The sequence below is a fragment of the Carassius auratus genome, chromosome 7, assembly GCF_003368295.1.
Source record: "Carassius auratus strain Wakin chromosome 7, ASM336829v1, whole genome shotgun sequence".
NCBI lineage: Eukaryota > Metazoa > Chordata > Actinopteri > Cypriniformes > Cyprinidae > Carassius > Carassius auratus.
The window spans coordinates 31024630-31045783 of record NC_039249.1 but is presented as its reverse complement, the minus strand read 5'-3'; the positions used below and the strand labels follow the sequence as shown (position 1 = coordinate 31045783).

At 39.7% G+C, this 21154-nt stretch overlaps 1 protein-coding gene across 6 annotated transcripts in view; it reads left to right on the top strand.

Moving 5' to 3' along the window:
- Window positions 1–21154, top strand: part of tead1b (TEA domain family member 1b) — a 69009-nt gene that overhangs the window by 30392 nt on the left and 17463 nt on the right. For 3 of the 6 annotated variants that reach the window (XM_026268430.1, XM_026268429.1, XM_026268427.1), the window contains 2 exons: window positions 16070–16134; window positions 18816–18878. In XM_026268430.1, the coding sequence (XP_026124215.1) occupies window positions 16070–16134; window positions 18816–18878 (128 nt within the window). Of the gene's footprint in view, window positions 1–16069; window positions 16135–18660; window positions 18724–18815; window positions 18879–21154 lie in introns of all 6 variants that reach the window. The other 3 variants (XM_026268425.1, XM_026268426.1, XM_026268428.1) reach the window with 2 other exon arrangements.

The window sequence follows — 21154 nt, the reverse complement described above, 5'->3', positions numbered from 1 at the left end:
TTATTCTGGTTAGTCACATTGTACTGCTATTATTTTGAACAATACTGTACGTTTATTCCTGTAAATCCATGTTTCTTAAATTAGTCATTTGGCCAAATCTTAAAATGTTTAGTTTTTTTTCATTAGTGACCACCCATTGATCTTTTAGTCTTTTCTGCAACTTTTTAAAAATCTAATGATCATCTAGTAAACCTTTCTTAACGCTGTCAGGTCACCATTTTCCTGAAGCACAATTCGGACCAGGGACCTTACGACATTGTGACTCGTGTTTCTGTGTTTCTTCTCCATTGAGTACCATCGCTTTAATGAAATGCACTGGCTGGCAGGCCACTCTCCAGAATGCCACAGGAGCTGATGAGATCTCCTTCGAGAGCTCCTCGATGCTGATGAAGCACCCTGATTGGCTGGGGATTTGATGATTATTTTTGTTTTAGGGCAGCTTCGAACCCGATGGAATCGAGATTCACACAGTTCTCTAATTATTGTCCAGCAGCCTTTAGCCTTTGATAAAATGACCGTCGTGCGTCTCCTGGCTTGGATGAGGAGAAGAGAAGCAGAGGCGCAGGTATTTTGGTGCATAGAGACCCGCGGGATCGCACATATTCACTGTGCATAGTTCTCTGCGAAAGACGCCGTCCTGAGTACCCTTAAGCCCTTTGTTCCCCTGGCTGAATGCAGTTAATTAGCAACAGTCACTATAGCAACTGCCTCTCACTTCAAAACAATGTCTAATTTTTGCAGCAAAGCTTATCATACTGTTTACCTGATGGGCTCTCTAGCGCCCTGAGTTGTGCCGGGGCTGGCTCCCTGCCCAGCCTCAGAGGTTAATTGTGACCGCGGTGAAAAACATCACAACAGCTGCTTTGTGATGAGAGGAGCATGAAAAGGGCTGGAAGAAAGTGGCGGTCCCCTTCAGCAGAAAGAAGCGAAGACGCAGCACTTACATAATTCACCTGCTTTGCGAGCCTCCATTCAGCACGCCCTGCGTGATTACATACCCTCCGGAGTATATAAATGAACACATGACCAGATGTGAAATATGGCAAGAAACGCACAATGGGACATTCAGTTCCCAGAAATTGCATTTAATGGGTGTTATTGTGCACGCAGCAGAGCCTTAAGTCATATTGTTAGAAATAATGTGCCACAGCACGATTCTGACTGTAATGTGTAATATGTAGAAACTCTGAGTTTCGTTTTCCAAAACTTAATCTTTGTTTTCAACAGATATTTGGAGAATAGAATGGCATTGAAAAAAATTTATTGATTGCATAAAGCACCACATTTATATTTTCCATGTTTCATGAGTTTTTGTCCTAATTACCCATTTGGTTGCTCGCTGCACTGGGTAGCCCCACCCACACTGAAATCTCATTGGACTGAAGAGCGGTTGTGGCTAAAAGGGATACAGCTAAAACCAGAGGCTAACAGTAAATTAAATTCTCTACCTATTACCTATTTTCTACCTGTTTTATTAACGTCTACACCTACCCCAACCCTAAACCTACCCTTTCAATAAGGCAAAAACAGTAAATATTGTATTACAGTGTGAAAACAATTACACTATATTGATATTTGTGCATGCCCAGTAGACAAATCTGTATATTATCTAGCCTTAACCCTGGAGTACACCATCTTAAAGGGATAGTTCACCCCCCCCCCCCACCCCCACAACAGTAAAGAAAATTCTGTCTGTTTTGACTCACACAAATGTCTTTCTTCTGTGTGTCATAAAAGAAGATATTATGAGAAATGTTAGTGTTTGGTTAAAACAATTCTTCAAAATGTCACCCTTTGGGTTGTGGAACAGCATGAGTATGAGGAAATGTTGACAAAATTTTGGGATGTGCTATCCTTAAAGCTTTTCTTAAAGATTCGGGTCAGTCCAACGGTGTCTTAAATGCAATAAATCATTTTCTAAAACAGTAGTATTGCTTGGTTTTCTAAGTTGATAAAAAAAAAAAAGTAAGATGCATGCTCAGTAAATTTATCTTATTGCTTTAAGGATGTTTGAATATTTTTGCTTGAAAAGACGACAACATAGCTGGCTGTGAAATAGTAGAATGCATTGCATTTCAGTTTTTGTGACATTTATTAGTGTAATCAGGCAGATTATTACCATAAGCAGTGTAAATATCACAATGTGACAGGAGCGTGAGAATACATAAGACTGCTGTAATTATTACGTGTGAAACGACCATCTGTCTCAGGAGCAACAAGCTGCTTTTAGTGGGAGACGCACTTGCTGATATCAGGTTTTTGTCACCAGAGCGGTTCCCACAGTGCATCTGTTTGCTTTAAAGGTGGAAAACATTTATCATATTGTGTCATTTCAACCCCGACCAAAGGATGAAAGACATTTGTGGGGAGTGCGCTGCCACGTTATCTCCCAGACGTTTGCTGGACCCATTTGCCAGAGTTACCGTCAGCCATTGTGAGTCGGTTTTTGTTCGCCGTGTTATTACAGATATGCAGTGTGCTCAGCAATCTCATCAGGGCTGGACTGGCGTCTCCGACGGGCACTAAGTGGCACTTGGTTTGCAGGGCTGCCGTGGATCATTTAGGCCTAATGAGCGAGCCTGGCCTCCCCCGTGGGGCTGCCAGAGCTCTGTTCCCAGACCTGCCTCAGCGGCGGCCCGCTTCGCACTCGCACCGCTGGTGCACCCTAGCTACCCGCTGTGAGGATAATGAGGAATTCTGGGATCCGCTCAGGCCCCTGCTTCCTGCATTCACTCAGAATGGAGTCTGGAGAACTTTAGTCTAACACACACCTCCAATATAATCCCTCGCTTTTGTTTGTGCGCAATTGTAGCTTTGACACGCTACAATGATTTTACACCTGCAAGAAACACATTTCTGATTACGACACGATTACGATTTACTCTGCCAAAATGAGTCAGAAATACCGCCAGGGTTGTTCTCATGTAGTAAACGGACTGGAGTATGAAACGGCTTGCTACCTTTTTCTTACAGCATAATGATGATTAGTCTTTTTTCACCGCTGTATTATTTTGTGTAAAAATCAGCTGAACACTGCAACCTAAATAACATTGATTTTATGTATGGATAATTCAAAGCAGTAAACTAGCTGTGCCTCTTTCTATGTGCCTAATGTTTTTTTTTTTACTGAAATATTTGGAGTGGTTTCTAAGAAAGCATATTGAGTTATCATTGATTGTATGCCCTAAAATTCATATTACTGCCGCCCGTCTGACTGCAAAATAAGCGAGAAGGGCTATGCAGTGCACTGACAAAAATATGCATGTGTTTGATCCAGAAAACACAAAAGCTGCCCCGAAATCTGTCAGACCACAAGCTATTAAGCCATTTTCAGAATGATGGACGTGGACTTTATTTTACGCCTTCTGGTCGTGTCACACTTAACAAACCTTAGTATCGATGGCCTTGTTAGGGCTTGTCAGCATCTGATGTTTTGTGCCAACAATGAATGAAAAGGAATTTTGCGTTCTTTTGGACCTAGACGTTGTAAACATATGGACCTGTCAGAAAACCAATTTAATTTTGTCAGGATTGACACAGGCTGTTTTTCAATGGAGGTTTCAGATTCCTTCATTTATCTCTAGTGTTCTCTGCCAGGACTTGCCCCAGTGTTGACCCTCGGAGTTGTTTAAATGACCCTGGGGTCCCATGCTGCATGTCCCCACTGGTCAGACATTCTCCAGGCCTGCCAGGTGGAAAGAAGTGTGACCCAGAGTGCTTTGGGTTGTCTGGTCTATCCCATGCTTGGCTGGCCAAGTCTGAAAGCAAATCGCCCAAGGCATTTCATGTTTGCTATTTGTTGACCACAATGTGACATGATACTATTGACAGCTTCTCTGATTGCGCAAAGAGCTTGTTTTGAAGTTCAGAGAGCATGAGGGCATGTAAAATGTTGTGGTCAATTTTAACAATTTCATCTTTAGCCTGAAATAAAATGACTTTGTGATTCTCAAGGATATCAGAATAAGAAGAATGGAAGTCTTGAATATCAAAAAATCACTTAAATCCAGTGGTATAGTATTTTATTTTTTAATTTAGGTCAGTTTACATTTTCTTTTTCACATACTTTTCAAGTTTAATGTCATACCAATAATTAAGGTATTTTAAGTGTCCTATAAAGAATGAATGTGCCGGCTCAACAGAATTGACTGCATTTTTTAGACGTGACTGCTAAGATTTGTGGTGATCATGTGAGCTGTCTTCTTCACTGCTAAAGAGCAAATCCAGCAGAATCTGCCAGAGCTGAGGCTGGTCTCGTATTTCATCTCTCCAATTGGCTGCTGTTGTATGAGTGAAGCAGGACATTCTGCTCCATTTAAAGAAACAACAGCATTCATTGGTTGACATACTGTGGTCACTAACTACTGTGCTGCTGACTGAATACTGCTTTCTGTTTTTTTTTTTAAATAGTATTTGAAATTTACACAGTGATAAATGCTGTTAAACAGTAAAATATAGTACTTTTATCACGTTTGAATTACATTGACTGATTCTATTCCTTAATCGGTATCCAGTTATTATCTCAGAAATGTAAATGGATATTTGTGGTCAAATTTGGTGATTAAAGACCTAACTTTAAGCATTCTGATCTAATAAAGGGTTAAGAAAGACATTGTTATAGAAAAAATAAAATTGTGATTGTGACATATTGGAAGTTTACAGTCAAGAAAGAGCGGTTTGCATTGTGGGATGCATGAAGTGTGTTCTGTTGTGTGTGGCACATTCTGGAAAATGCAGAAAAATTTTATGATTCACAGTTTGCATAATTTATCGTATGGTAGGATTGTATTACTGCCCTGAAGTGACTGAAAAGTGAAATTAAATCATGAAATATACATGTATTTGTGTATATGTATATAGAATGCAAAGATAAAATATTAAGGTGCTTTACTAACTCTTTTGGTCAGAAACTTTATTTAATGTCTTTTTATTCTGATGGATGAATCTCGAAGGTGGTGTGGTACAGGAGCCCAGTTCATTGGAAACTCGAAACATTTCAGCTGAGTTTGGGCTTGTTAGAGAGCTGCATTGCAGGAGATGGAGCTGGGAACTTAAAGACGAGAACTATCAAGGTCATGAAGTTTGGCTTTTCATTTACACATATTGGTGACTGCTAACAGGTTTCTCTTCATGTTCAGATGTGGGATTGATCCTGAGAGATTGAAAATATTGATTTAACCCTCTTTCTTGCTCTGAACGTGCGCTCGCTGGGAGGTGCCAGCCGACAGTGTGTTCACACATCCGCGGGGCTGGAGGTGGAGTTGTCCGTACCTCTGGGGAGCCCTGATGATGGCGACCGACTCCGGCATATCAGTCCGCTGTCCATCCATCCGTCTCTGCCGTTCTCTCTCTCTTAACCCCCACAGCCAGGCCTGCCTCAGCAGTAATACATGTGATGTTGTGCTCACCACCTCCTAATTGATAGAGTGATTCAGTGGAGGACTTGCTGTAATAATTGGTCCTATGGGAGCACAAGCAGACCCTGGGAGGGAGGGCGTTTTTTCTGCCTGCTGAGAAACACAGAAGTCTAGATAGAGAAAAGATGCCCAGGCCTTTTCTTCCTCCTCACCTGCCGCCTCGCCGTGAAGATTTACGAGGGGTCGTCTAGTGTAATCCTCTCTGTCTCATTGAAGCCTCGAGGTTGCGACCCACAGCTTTCTGCCGGTGGCTTGTCTGTTCCCACAATGGATGCCCACCGTTAATCCTTCCGCGGATTTCTGCCTCGTGACCTAAAGCCCTGACCACAGGTCACCGGGAGTTATCTATCGAACCCATTTTGTGTTCATACACTTTCAATTGATTTTTAAAGTGGTATTTATTATTTTTAAAGACAGTATTATGAGGAATTAATTGATTGGTTGTCATGTAGATGTACTTGTGGTAAGACTGATCGTCTCTTAGTCAGTGTTAAATACTGCATTACCAAATTGTATTCTTAAGTCATACTGACCGATTTCTGGTGGTCTTTGACCTAGTGATGTTCAGTTTTGTGAATGAATCATTGTTTCTTTGTAATAACTTGGTTGTTGGATTAGATTACTCAATTTTAGTGAATCTTTTTGAGAGTAAATGTAAAATGTTGGACATATGAATAACTAGTGGGCTATCAAGTTTTTACTTTTTTTTATTTATTTTTTTTACAGCTGCTGTATTAATAAACAACCATTATGCTTGCAAAATTCATGTAAATTAGCTGCCAGTCAATTGTAAGAATTGATTTCTAAAATAGTGTTACTGACACCTTAAAATAGTCAAAATTAGCCATACTGGCCAAAATATCTATCGCTGTAATGAAAACATTCTTTATAGTCTAAATAAGCTAATCACAACCATGCTAAAAAAACATTTTTCGATCATGTACTCACAGAGATTTTTATTGTATTTTTTTGATTAAATAGACCAATTTTACGTTGGCCCTTGATAAATTGTCCTAGCTATAGTTTTTCTCAGTGGTCTAGGCTCTGGCAGTCCTTTTGGATGGAAGTGATGGTCTATTACCAACGTCTGCTTTTAGATCCTGGTTACATACCAGAATCCCACTCACTTCAGACCAGTAGAGCACTACGTGACAGTGATGGAGTGGGGGAATTTTCAGTAAGACGTGATAGCTGAATTAGGAACATGAAGAAGTTTTCAGGCCCGCAGACTTGTTTTTCATTCCTTGCAGACCACAAAAACAAGTGTGGCTATTGAATACAGTCGTGTGTTACAGTGCACTAATCCATCCTCATTCGCCATCACCCATGAGTTTCATACAGTATAAGTAATTGGCTCAAACAGAAGCTGCTTTTTGTACATTAAGGTTAAATGCTTTTAACGATTTTTATGTGCATTGAGAAAAGGCTCATGAAGTATAGGCATATAGATATGAAGGCTGTGAGACAAAGCCAGAAATCCTTGGCTGAAGTGTGGATCGGAATAAATGAAAGCCTGTGAAATTAGATTTAATAGAGTATCTGAAAGATTAAAGAAGACCATCAGTGTACCTGGGTCCTGGTGAGAGATGTTGTGCATTAATGACAAAATGAATGCCTCCTTACAAGATGGGCTTAAAGGCTTCTCAAAAACTATTATCTAGTGGATTCCAAGGATTTCGTAGTATGCTTATTTAATATAATATTAGTTTATGAATAGTTTTGTATTAGCTAAATGTGTTTTTGAGCTTTGAAAATGTGCACAGGACGTACATTAGAACAAGGACTTCCATTTACCTGATACCCCTAAAATCAGCCTGATTTTTAGCTTGAACACTTGACTAACAGGCACCTTTGTGATGATGGGAATGGTGTTTAAAAGAGGAAAAAACACATCAAATGTGGTGTCAGCAGCTGTAAAAGCTTCAGACTAAAGTTCCTTATATGAACATTGTTTAAATGTTTTGATGAATCTCACTATAGCTTTTTATGTTAGTTTCACAGTTAGTATTGCTTATGCAATACTAACATTATCAGTTTTTGCTACAGTCTCAGGAAAAATCTACTGTTCAAAAGATAAACCTTTGTACCTCAGTTACCCTTAAAGAGTGCATATCAGTTCCTTAATGCCACATACCAGTACCGTTTATAAGGGTACTGCCCTAGTGCCAGTTTTTTTTTGCCCTTTTCTGACAGTGTATAGACAAAAGTCTGCTTCACTTCTTCACTTTCTGCTCTGGTTTGTGGATGGTCCACATTGTCAATTCATCAGCAGCACATTCCACTAGTTTCCACACGTGCCATTTGTATATAGCTTTATTTGTGTTTCCACGTAGACACTGGTGCAAGTGATCTGAGCATTTAAAAGGAGGTTCTTTAGATGCACACATGCCAAATGAATCCATCCATGCTTATGGTCAATGGAGTATGCACTGAAAGCCTTGTGCACTCAGTTTTGCTCAAGACAGAGCTGAACGCAGATAAATAAATGAAGCATTCTTGGGTTTTTAGTGTTTCATTTACTGTGGTTGCTAGGTGGTTCTGACGTTAGTCCCGCCTTCAGTCTAAGTCTAGAACATTTTTTACTTTTTATTTTCTGTCAGGCTGTAGCCAAATTTTAATAATTTTGGTTAGTGGTTTGTTCATATCTGTGTAATAATAATATCAAATCCTGTCTTGGCAAACATCACTAATAAATGGACATGACATGTGGTTTGAAAAGCTTGTTTCTTGTTCCATTTTCCCATGAAGGGGCTTTCTGAGTGTGGTAAGTGGGTGATGCATGAATGTATGTGATTGTGCGTGTGTGTGTGTGTGTGTGAGTGAGGTCTTCTCAGCAGGTGGCAGATGGCACAGAGGACCCGTCCGAATGGCCTAACACCAGACACGTGCTCACACACTCATTAGGTCACGAGGCAAAATGCATGGTCTTGAACTCTTGTTCAAGTCAAGGGGTGAGTGAGAGGCCAGTGTTTTGACCCTAAAAAGACCAGAATATAAGTGTGTGACAAATTTGGTCGACATAAAAGTGCTGGGATAAACCACTTTTTGGGTTGCCATTCAATGAAAAGTACTTAAAAGAAACATTTTGTTAGCGTGAATAACGTTTTAATAATCTTAAGAACTAACAAAGGACTTTTTGTGCAATTGATGTAAAAAGTTCTTCATTATAGGAAATGTTTATCTTCTCTCTAAAGCGAGGGGCCCTGTAATGAGGAAACATAAGCCCCTGAAATAGGCAGCTGGTTTGCATGAGTCAGATGTTTATAAACAGTCTTTCTAAATAGATTTCAGTAGCTAGATTAAGGTTATGCACTTTCTCTTGTCAGATTGTTCTCCTTTGTGCTGATGCACGTTCAGGTTCAAATATATGGTCACATTTGCTAACCTGATGTTGCTTGAAGCTGAATAGTTATGAGAAAATGTTGTAGTTTCCATGCTCAGTTATTTTCAGATATGAATGTACTTGAAAGTTATTTGTTGTCTTTTCAGATTTTGCCAGGGAAACTTTAGCATGAACCTTTTTCTGTGCTTCATTTTGTGCACTTGAATCAAGTTCTGTGTCACCTGCTCAACTTCCAAGGCACAAATCTCATTCTTTGTCTCCTATCTATGTGGGTTCCTCTCCTAGCAAGCAGTGTTCCTCGAATGCCGTTGTTCTTGGGAGTAAAAGGCTTCCTGCCTGCCTCCCTTTGCCCCGCTCTTACCCTTCCCCCAGCCCAAACGAGCCAGGGACCCTTGGAGTGAATGCCTCCATATTGTTGGTTTAGTCTATTGTGATGCTAATGATGACCCTCGAGTCATCTATCACATGTGACAGGGAAGCAGGGGCATTGTGTTTTGTACTGCACACGGGAGAAAGGGCTGCTGTCTCCACAGGTCTCACTGGGAGAATATCAAACCCAAAGAATTCATGCTTTTGTGATTGTGCATAGTGACTGTAGAAGTAGTACTTCTCAGTAATTACACTTCCCCAAATTACGAGCAATCTTTTTTTAATGTACTCCCAAAACACCATATATGCTAATGCACAATTTATAACATTTAACATTAACAGTTTGTCTTTGTTTATTTTAACTAGCAATAGACTAAATAACATTGCTCAGTCGGTTTGCATTCTTTTGACTAATTGATTAAAAGAAGTGCCTCGTGAAAGTCATTTGTTCATAAGACAAAAAAATGATATTGAGGATTAATGCCTTTATGTGAGAAATCTCTCACTGCTTGCTGGCTGTATGGCTGCGATCCAGCATCCACTGACATCATAGTTGTCCAATCGGCCAGATGTGAGTGCGGTCAGGCCTGCGTTAAACAAATGTGGTACAACAGGAAATGAGTCCTTTAAAAAGCTCTGAGAAAAAAAGGGATGTGTTTTTAGCAATCAAAGAACATAACCCAAGCCATTAAAAGGCTTTAATATGCTATAACTATAAATGAGGACAATGTTTATGGCATGGGGTCTGAGCCGAGCTGCAGGATTTTGCTTTGATTAAATCATCTTTGCTATGACATGCTGGCAGGAAGGATGATGGGGCTTTATTTGCTTCACCCCCTCGGTGTGGAATCAATGGCAATTTTATGCTGTCTTTTTAAATGATATAACACACTTCTGCTGTAGAGGCTCTTTGGCTCCTGTGGAGTGCTATCTGTGAGAGGCTGAGAGGATGCTAATGGAAGGGCTGGTGTTGATGGTTTCATCCCAGTTAGACCTGTAAGGAGGAGGTTACTGCCACATGTTGCTAGAAAAGAACAGCTCATACCATCTTAAGGTGGTCATTGTTTGGGACTTGAAATGCTGGTTAGTTGCTGCTCTAAGGTGTTCTATACAAACTCTAACCAGCTTGATCAAGATGATCTAGCAGGTCGAAAACAGGTCTGCCAAATAATAGTCCTGTTAATCAACGATCTTGACCAGATTCAAATTGCTGTTGGACTGGTAGGGTGCTAATGGAAGGACTGGTGATTATGCATGCTATATAGACCTGTAAAAATCAGAACACTTACTTATGTTGGGACTTGAAATAATGGTTAGTTGCTTTTCCAGCTCTAACCAGCTTGATCAAGATGATCTACCAGGTTAAAAACAGGTCCACCAAATGGTAGTCCAGATTTAAATTGTTGTAGGACTGAGAGGATGCTAATGGAAGAACTGGAGATGATGGTACTCAGAGGTGTTCTACCATCTCTAACCAGCTTGATCAAGATTTTCAGTTGATCACACTGAATCTGTTCTAGGTTTGAGAGGACGATAATGCAAGGACTGCTGTTAATGGTTTCATCCCATTTAAATTGTGAAGAGGAGGAGAAAGGAGCTGCTGTGTGTTGCTTTAACCTGTTAAAGAAACTGGGTCATATTGGTATAAGGCAGTCAAGCTGGTTTTTGTAACATAGCAGCTGATTTATTATGGTTCCAGGGTGGTCTACGAGCCTTAAACAGCTTGACCAGGGTGGTCTACCATGTTGAAAACTACTCTACCAATGATAATCCAGTTAATCAATAATCTAGAACAGTTTGAGCCTTCTGTAGGGTTCAGAAGATGATGTAAGGGCTGATGATGATGGGTTCATCCCAGTTAAACTGTGAAGAGAGGAGATGAGAGCTGCCGGACATAGCAGCTGTTTTTTGTTGTTAATGAGATAATGGCTATAAATGGGCTCTTACCTGCTTAAAGTGGTCAAGCTGATTTTTTGGGACATGGAAACTGAATTTCGGTGTTCTAACTTGGTCCTAACCAGCTGGACCGATCAGCTTGATCAACCAGATCAACTAGATCAGCTTGGCCCAACTGATTTGCTAAACAGAGCTGTATATAAAGTGCCAACATTGATCCTCTAAAGCAACAGTAGAGAGGTAATTGCACAGAGCATACAATGAAGCACATTTGATATAGTTTTCTTTTTCATAACAATTTATGAACATTTCAACTGGAAAGGTGTCATTGCAAGCTGAGAAAAAATACTGAGTCTTGACACATTAATGGTGATTAGTAATTTGAAAGTCCAATCCTGCTTGGGTGTTTTGGCAACTCTGAGAAACAGCCGTAAAACACAGAGAAAATGCTTGCTGTGCCGAGCCATTCGAGAGCTGCCCAGTTGAGGTAATGAATCTTCATCCAAATTAAAGAAGTGTGATGCAGCATTGTGAGGTGAGAGTGAATGTGTGGTAAAGTGGGCCGCAGCAGGGGGTCATGGGGGGAATAGCGGCCAATGCAGCAGCTGTGTAAACCTCCTCAGTTCAAGGAGGGGATGCAGAAGCCAAGGGATGGATGGATGTAATGAGAGGGTGAACTCTTATTCCGGGACTGTTAATTGTTCTTCAGCTTAACCAGCGTCCAGATACAGTCACACTTTGGCTCCAGGCAGCAAAATTATCAAAGGCACACCCTATTCAGGGAAGTCTTCAAGGGCCAGAGTCTGTCCGTGCATATCTGTGAAGTCTGAGCAGGGGAGGACGAGTTAGTGTCTAAATTGAGGTGGGAGTGCTGACAGCTCTCAGTAGGGAGCAGGGAGGGAGTCCGCTCCTCTTTCCTCTGAGGGAGTTGGTGCAAAGGGTGGAGATGCATTCCTAATTGACTGAAAAGTCAGCTGGGGGACAATCCTAGAAAGAGGAGTGCCAGCAGGCCCCACTGAGTGGCTTCTGCTGTTTTAGGAGCTATTGATATGGATCCCGGTGTCTTTGAAATTAAGGGAAGTCTTTTCCTACTCGAGAGGACAGATTTCTTCTTTGCCCTGGTATTCTGCTTTTTAGTCGGGCCATAAATACCTAATCCTTTCCCTGCTGTTTTGACTGACAACTGGAGAGCTCTTGCAAGAGTTCACATCCTCCCAGATTCCCACCCACTGCTCTGCCGTATTCATGTATACCATAATGCAGAATGAATGTGTTCACCATAAATACCCATCACAAATGAGACTTTAAATTGAATTGTTGCATTCCTATAAACCCGTTCACACAAAGCGAAAATGCCATATTCCCTTTTTTACTTTATTTTTATTATTATTCATAAAATATTCTTATTGACTTGACTCATTAATGTAATATATGACAAAACAATCACAATTAGATTTTTTGACAAATTTATGCAGTCCTACTGAATATGAGTTTCAATAACCAGAAATATTAATACTTTATTTTAACATCTGTATATGAATTTTTATGTGTTGTAACAGAATTAGGGCTTCACCATCCAGCTTCATACACGGCACCTGTTCACACTCTTTTAAAATAAAAACTGGAACACATATTACTTTAAAAAGTATTTTCTCTTATTATTGTCATGGGGGGCAGCTAGGGTTTCTGGACCTCCAGTGTATCCTTACTCTCTTTTTTTGACTCTCTTTCTCTCTGCCAGCGTTGTTTTGCACGGCAAACACGGGAAAGAAAGCATGCTGGCCAAGTCCCGCTGAGCAGGGTTTTTTTCAAGGCGGTGAAAAGAATGAATTATTCAGCAGTAAGCATGCTTACAGCTGGCCGTTTGTGAGCTTTGATCTAGGAATCAGGCGTCTGCATGAATGCCCTTATTGTCATGTTATGTGTACACAGTGTGTGAATTATTGAAAGTGGCGAGGCCCTGGCTTCATCTGGGAGAGATTACAGTGTTGGCATGCTGGGGAGGTGGGCTGGAACTGAAAATCCCCAGATGCTATTTATTTGTCCTGGAGGTCACATGATCTTCCTCCGTTGTTATGGCCTTAACAGAATGGCTTACGTGAGGAAAGAGAGCTGCCCCTCCATTCAGCCCACACATGCATCAAGCACGCATGTGGGGAATTGCACGCTCATTGGCCTCAGGCTGTGTTGGGGAGCGCTAAACACTTGTTAGGACAGGGTCTTCGAAGAGGCATTTTGTATTGTTTCATATAGACATCTCAGTATTGCCACATGTGTACATTGTTTGTGGGTATTTCCAGAATTTCTTCAAAGGATCCAGTGCCCAACTTTTGGGCCACTTTGCCATTGCTCATGACCTAAGTTTTAAGCATCTCTTTTCTAAACACAAACAAGTTTTAGATCTTAATAAGGTTGCAGGGCTGAAATGACTGAGTAATTATTTCAGCCATTAAAAAGTATATTCCATATGTGTAGAATATGAATGAAATATAGAAGAACTGCATCCATCATATTGTCATTGTAATTTGTCCTAGCAGCATCATCCTGATGGGACACTAAAGTGTCTATTTAGTGTGCACTTCAGAATCTTGCCAAAAGTAGTAGGTCATATACTTTGTTTACACATTATTCACATCTCTAATAAATTTGTCTGCTTAGAATTTGATTTTAAAAAGATTCAAGTGAATTTTTCTGTTGATCAAGGCAGCAGAATTTGATCAAGTAATTGTAATAAATTTTATCCAGATTATTCATGTGTGGTGATGCTGTAGAGTTTCAGTAAAGTATGGCAGATTGTTTCGGTCTGCTACATCTACTATCCAGCACCGACCCTGAAATATTGGAAATAGCGGCATACAAATTGTGTTTAGGACTGATTTTGTGGGCGTGTTTGCATAATTACCTCATTTGCATAATTTGTTTATTGAATTGAGTTCGATGGGATGTGCAAAGTAAAACTGATAACAGCAGGTGTAATTCCTTGATTCCCCTTTGTTTTAAAACTCATGCGGATTTTACTGACAGAAAGGATTGTAAGAGAGAGAAGGTGAGTGAGAAAGAGATTCCCTTTCACACGACAGGTTTGCCTAATAGCAGAAGCTCAGGAGATTACCCAGCCCACCTGAACACAGCGAGCCCAGCACACAGCAGGTGGATGATGCGGCTTTGCTATCTCAGTATGTGCCCATTTGACAAACAACAGACCTCAGCCCAGCCACCGCCACGACCAGTCACTCCACAGCCAGAACACATCTGCTGCTTTTTTTCTTTTATCAACAAATCTACCTTTACTTATAATGTGTGAAATTATTATAATTTTTTTATTTTTTTAAGACCAATGGCTTGGTAGTTAGTTCCATGATAAGCACTGGTGTTTATATGGCTGTTTAAAAGTTCAGGTCATTTCTTATGGACACTTTTTACAGACTGTGATGACACGTTTCCACATTGATTAAGAAATGATTTATCTATTTATTTTAAATATACAGTACTTTTAAAATGTTTGATTTTTAAACGTTTTTAATAAGGTCTCCTATGCTCACAAAGCTTGCTTTTATTTTTTTCGAAAATACTCCAAAATCAGTAATATTTTGAAATAGAATAACATTTTTGGTGCTTACAATTTTGGAAACATTTTTCAGGATTGTTTGAGAAATAGAAAGTTCAAAAGAACATCATTTGTTTTAAATAGAATATTGTGTAGCATTATAGATGTTTTACTGTGCACTTTTAATCAATTGAACGCATATTTGCCACACACACCTCAAACATTTGAATACTGGCATATCATGGTTACTGCATAAATACGAAGCAGCAACTGTTTTAATCATTTATAATAATAATAATAATAATAATAATAATAATAATAAATGTTTATTGAGCCGCAAGTCAGCATATTAGAATAATTTCTGAAGGATCATGTGACAGTGAAGACTGGATTAAGGATTCTGAAAATGAAACTGCATCACAGAGATAAATCACATTTTAAAAATATATGGCAATAGAAATGTTTACAGTGTTTTACTGTATTTTGAGCACATAAAAACGTTTAACAATCATAATGTTTCAAAACATTTGTCAATTACAAAATGTTTAAGACTAGTTTGTATTGAATTACTTTGGAATTTATTTACAGAAAACTGGTTAATGCTGCTGTATGGGTGTTTCTAATACAATTATACTCCTTTGACCAACTTAATCAGTCTCTCAGGATTTTTAATATATATACCCAAAGCAACATGTGTTTCTGTCTCGTGTTTCTATTCAATATTCTTTTTACTTTATGCTAATTATATTTTGAAGAAAATACACTTCATTGTAGTTCCAAAGTAAAATCGGTGGACACGTGGTAAATTGTAACTTCATCAATTCTGCGGTTGCCTGTTTAAAAAGCTAGTTTTATTACACAGTTCTGAAAAAAAAAAAAAAAAAAAACAAGGGCTCTATGGCAACCGTTGGCTACAGCTGGACACATAATTAGAGTGGCTCTTTACCTATAATTTGTGTAATAGTTTTGGGGTGGCGGTATGTTATTAACATATGAAAAGGCTAAGCAGGGGTCATTGTGCCTAGCATCAGTAATTAGAGCAGTGCCGAGGGCGCAAGAATGTGTAGAGCTGCCATTAATTGGGGATCACTACAAAACCATGCTTTAATTATTATTTAGTGAGAACCGTAGTGTGTTAAATGAATATGTTTCCTCTGCCATTACGTGCTGTAACCATATGAATGTCTGGATCTGCTTCTTTTCATAGCACGAGGCTTTGAAGAAATTGGGATTAAATTAGATTAAATTGAAAGGCCGTAGAGTTGTTGGGCTATTTTCATGGTAATAGCACGCACGGCCAAGTTTTCATTTAAATTAGGCGTGTTTGTTCATTCGCTAGGGTTAAGATTGCTACATGTTGCTGACACAATTGAAATTTTGGCTCATGCATACAAACTCAAGGCCGTGTATTCCTGCTTTGATTAGGTTAATTCAATTTAAAGTATTACATTTCCAAAGTTCTTACATTAACGCGTCTCATCTATTGTCTTTCTGTAGGTCGGAATGAGCTGATTGCCAGATACATTAAACTCAGAACTGGGAAGACAAGGACACGGAAACAGGTAAGAGAATCTGTGTTCTTGCATGCATGCCACTGAATGGGAAGGCCAGTACTGTTGAATGCACCTGCTATCTGTGCTTTTGCAGGATTAAAAACATACCGCTTACACAATGAACAGCAGAAATAAAAAGATACTCGCAGTTAGGGGTGGGCAATAAAAAGTAAAATGTCTATTACAGTGTTCTTAAAATAATAATTTAAGATGATGTTCTGTACATAATGTTTATTTTTTTCACAGAAAAGAGATAAGAGTTAGATTTAGATTATTGTTCTTTTTTTTTAATGTTCAGTGATCAAAATTGCAATGTTTAAAATCCATCATCTGCTCATAATCACTTTTTTGAATTTCAAAGATAAAATTAGGCTTCGCTTGTTGGTAAGTACAAATACGCTTATAATTTACAAATATATAAACATTAAATAACTAACTTATTAATACATTAAGCATTAAGTATTATAGTTAATATATAAACATATATTATGAAAAATATTATAAAATTGACAACTTGAACCGAAACCCAAAATGTGACCATAAACTGCAAAAAATGTCTGCATTCAGTCAGATGAATAGAAAGTGTGTGTGCCCCGTAAAGCCTGACTGATGTGTTTTCAAACAATGAAAGAATAGTGTGCTCCAGTATTTTGTTCTAAAATAGAACACCTAAACAGAAAAACCTGTGTTGGAAATAGATAAAAGTTCAGCATGCTATGAAAAATATGTACTGCTTTGGCTTGCGGTGGGAAACAAGCATTATTTTAGCAAGTGGAGCATTTGAGACAACCTTAACCTTCCATCTTTTACTGCGGAGTGATTGAGGTGATTGTAATACCAATTCTCTTGATGAATTTTAGTGGTTTGTTGTTTACTGGTATATTGCCCACCCCTGCTCATACACACATAGGTTGTTGCACACACACATACACACACACACACACACACACACACACACATTTATAGCCACTCATGCAGGAGCATGGAGCTTTGCAGCATGTTCAGGCTGGGTGCAAGAACGCTAATGCAATTGTAGGAAAGACGAACCCTGGACGCTAGGCTCAGCCAGCAGATGTTTTGTTCAGCTGTATGAGAACACGTCGCTCAACTGTTATGGCAAAGACACTCACTCACAAATTAGCAAACACAAAGCATCACTATTTTAAAAGGCTTACTATTAAAAAACAATTCAAATAGATGTGTTTTTACACAGATGACCTGTTCAGAACCGAAATGTCTGTTTAAATCCATGATTCAGTTTTTTTCCACTTGACTGTAATGTAATTTGTTATGGTGACCTGTATGTGCTGCTGCAGCTGTAACACTTCAGTGGGCTGTGCTCAGACGGCTCCGTCTCAAAGCTCTTATCAGATAGATTTACTACAGCAGACAGGAAACATGATACTAGACATCCTTTTGTTTTAAATTATATGAATATTATATATGAATGTTATATAGTATTCAGGCCACTCTCTGATCTCTCAAACAAACAAGAAAGAGGTTTAGAGTAAATCACTGTGTGTTACTCGAAGTGATTTAGTAGCACAATATCTAAATGATCACGCTATTTAAACATGTTAAATAACATAATTGAACTTTGTGTGTTTTTTTATTTTGATTTGAACTTCCAATTTAAAAGTGTAGTAAAAACTTGAAAAAAAAATGTAATATATAAACTAAGGCCTGGTTTTTAATGATTAGCTTTTGTAATCGGCAGCATGCCACAGAGCTTAAATTGTATTTAACCAAGATCATGCCTTTACGTAAAACGATTTCCTAACTGACATAAACCTAGATGGACACTAATATAAAAGATCGACACCTCTCAAACTCACAGCACAGCAAAACGTCCAGAAATTGACCCAAACATCACAAAAATCCCATTGTAATTTCATTTGGCTGAGCCTGAACCATTGAAGTGATTATTGTACTTAATTCGGAAAGGTCATAGGACCACTTGTGCTGCTGAGATATGTGTAAATGTGACTTTGTCAGGCTGGAGAGTCGAGACCTCATTAACGAACGGCGTCGAGCGCGAGGCCCGCTCAACAGCCACTTGTGTGTGATTGGTCTGATTAAGACGAGGGACGCTCTCCACGCAACCCCTTGGAGTAGAGCCTCGTTACAACATCACACAACCTCCCACCTCACATCACTATTAATGCAGCATTAGTACATAATTCAAAAACACAACTCCAACCTGTAGGAATATGCAGAGCGGCGGTTAAAGGGCCCCGGGGCCCGCGCAGCTGCTCTTGCACTCCTCCCTGAAGAATACTAGACGTGGCCATTCTCATTCAGCACACAGAAGATCACATCTGCGCTCTCTTAATGTGCTTAAGAAGCCTGCGTTCTCCTTAATCAGTTCACTTAAGTGAGGAGTTGAGCGGGCCGGTGCGCTGGGCGGCCGTCGGCTTGGCCACGCTTTCATTTTTTTTACGGAGGCCCTCCTTGAATGTTTTGCTTGTGTAACATGTCTGTAATTCTTTATTGCTTTTTCTTTTTGCTTTTCTTGTTTCGTTTTGAAAAACGGAGGTGTCTAGTCACATACAGGTCTTAGCAAGAAAGAAAGTTCGAGAAATCCAAGCTGCCATCAAGGTACGTCTGGCTCTGCCCAGCTGCAGGGGGGGCTTTTCATCGCCATGGTTACAGGCTGTTCCTTTGTTTTCCTCCCCTCCCCTACCCCGCAGGTGTCTAGTCACATTCAGGTTCTTGCCAGAAGGAAATCTCGCGAATTTCATTCCAAGCTAAAGGTATGCGCTTTTCTGCTTTTGGGCTTGTGGTTGCCATGCGTCTCACTTCCTGTTTCCTGTGAATGCCTTGTTGCTCTAATTCCTGTAACCTAGATCCCTCGCATGCAACGGCCTGTTTAACATACATAATTCAGTGCCTCTACTCCATCCCCGAAGTGCATCCTACTTTCACGCTTGTCAGTGGACGTCTGTTTTCCTGGCCGCTTTGGCCTCTGTCTCTCGTTGACCGCTAAGTGTGTGTGCTCTGAGTCTATCGCTATAGGTCCCATGGCGGCTCCTGGTTAAATATAGCCGCAAACCTGAAAAGAAGCATATGCTTTGGAAATGAATATGGATGTGAAATTCAATAGGTCTGGAGAGCAAAGTCAAGCATTACGTTTGTTCAATAATGAAGCACAATTTTGCTGCTCACTGATTTGGAATGGAGGTTTTATAAATCCCAGTTTTCTATCCCTGTAATTTTGGGGACGGCATTTTTAAAAGTTCACAAACTAAATCTGTAGGTTCCATCTTTGTTGGCTGCAGAAATATACAGTAAGATAATTAATGACTAAATGGATTAAATCTACACACATATATATCAGAATGTATGTGGATTCAATAGAATAAATAAATCAGAATGTATTGTGGACTAAATAAAAACTTATTTATACAGTTTTTTTATTTCTAAACAGTGCAGATATTAAGTTTACTGCTCAAGGATAAATCCATATGTCTTTAATTTATAACTATACTATATATTATAACTATGATTTCTAAGTTTCATATGAAAGGTGAAAGTGTGATTTCTATGGTGTTATCTTCACCAAATTAATTGTGAGATCTGACTAAGAGATGCATGCAATAAAATAACTGTAAAAGGATTAATTATTGGTCCATTGGTCAGGCAAACAAATATCCCCTCACTCAAACTAAAGCTGTTGGTTGACTCAGACTTGCTCTGTTAGGATGCTCTACAAATGGAATATATTTTGATAGTGATATACACAGTGTTTACACTCCTTTTGGTTAAATCAGCCTTCAAATAGCTTCTAGTTGCCTCTGCAAATGCATCATGAGACCATGAAAAAAAAGTCCTTTAAGATGTGTGATATAAAAATTTGACACCATTATATGACGAAACAAAGCCTCAGAAGCACAATGCACTTTGCTGGTCACATGAATGTCTGTCTGTGTGTCGTGTTTGCATGTTTGTGTCGTGTGTGTAGTGTTGTCTCTTGCTGGCAGTACGCTTCAGCTGGTGAGAGTGGCTGAGAGCTGGAGGTCAGAGTTCAGCGGGATTCTGGTCACTGCTTAAACAACAAGAGCGGCCACATGACTGCAGGAAAAACACAGTCTAGAGTAAAACCAGCGCTGCTTTGCCTTTATCTCTCCTGGAGTTTAATGAGGTCATCTGTTCTTCCCAAACGCTCTGCACAAGAAGTCTGGACCAAAGAGGCCCATTAGGGCCGTCACTCAGATGCTTTTTGTGGCATCCCCTCTCTCCTGGCTCTTTCTCTTGGCTTTTTTTCTATAACCCACTGGCCGTCAAACGCTTTTCTCATGCCGCATTAATGAAACTACTGAAATCACCCCCCCCCCCATAATCTCCCACTATGTCCAATCGTCCCCCCCTTTGTGATTCAGTCATATAAACAGCAAAGTGTGCTGCATATAATCACCTTACATCAAATGCATCTCATCCACAAAGGCTGCGGCTTACAAAAAAAGGGGGCTTTTGTGGAAGGGATAATCTGATAATAAATTGACCTGTCATTTAAGATACATCTGCAAAGGTCGTTTCCTAATGTCTGTGTTTACTGAAAGGACCTTGAGGTTGGTCTGACTTCTGTTTCTTTTTCTTTCTTTTTGTGAGGTGATGACTAACTCCTTTTGACCAGCACACTTTTCCACAGTTCCCAGTTTACTCAGATAGATTAATGATTCCCCCATTTGTGTGCATGCTTGTAAGAGTGTGTGTGTGTGTGTGCCTAGTGGAGCATCTGTGTGCATTTCCGCCATGAATGGCTGGTCTTTCAGGGACACTGGCGGCTGCCTGAGTAAAAACAGCCAGCTTTTGTATGGGTCTCTGTCTACTCTCATCTAAAGCAAATTAGAAATCAGGAGCGGGGAAGAATTTGAGCTCCCTCCTGCCATTTGCAGCGTAGCATTATAGTAAACCTGCCCAGTGTGCTCTTATCTGAGACATGTTGACTGAAATGACTGTCATTATGGTGCCACTCTTTGAGCTGGTCTGTAATGAAACCCTAGCCACAGTGATCTCAAACTGCCATATT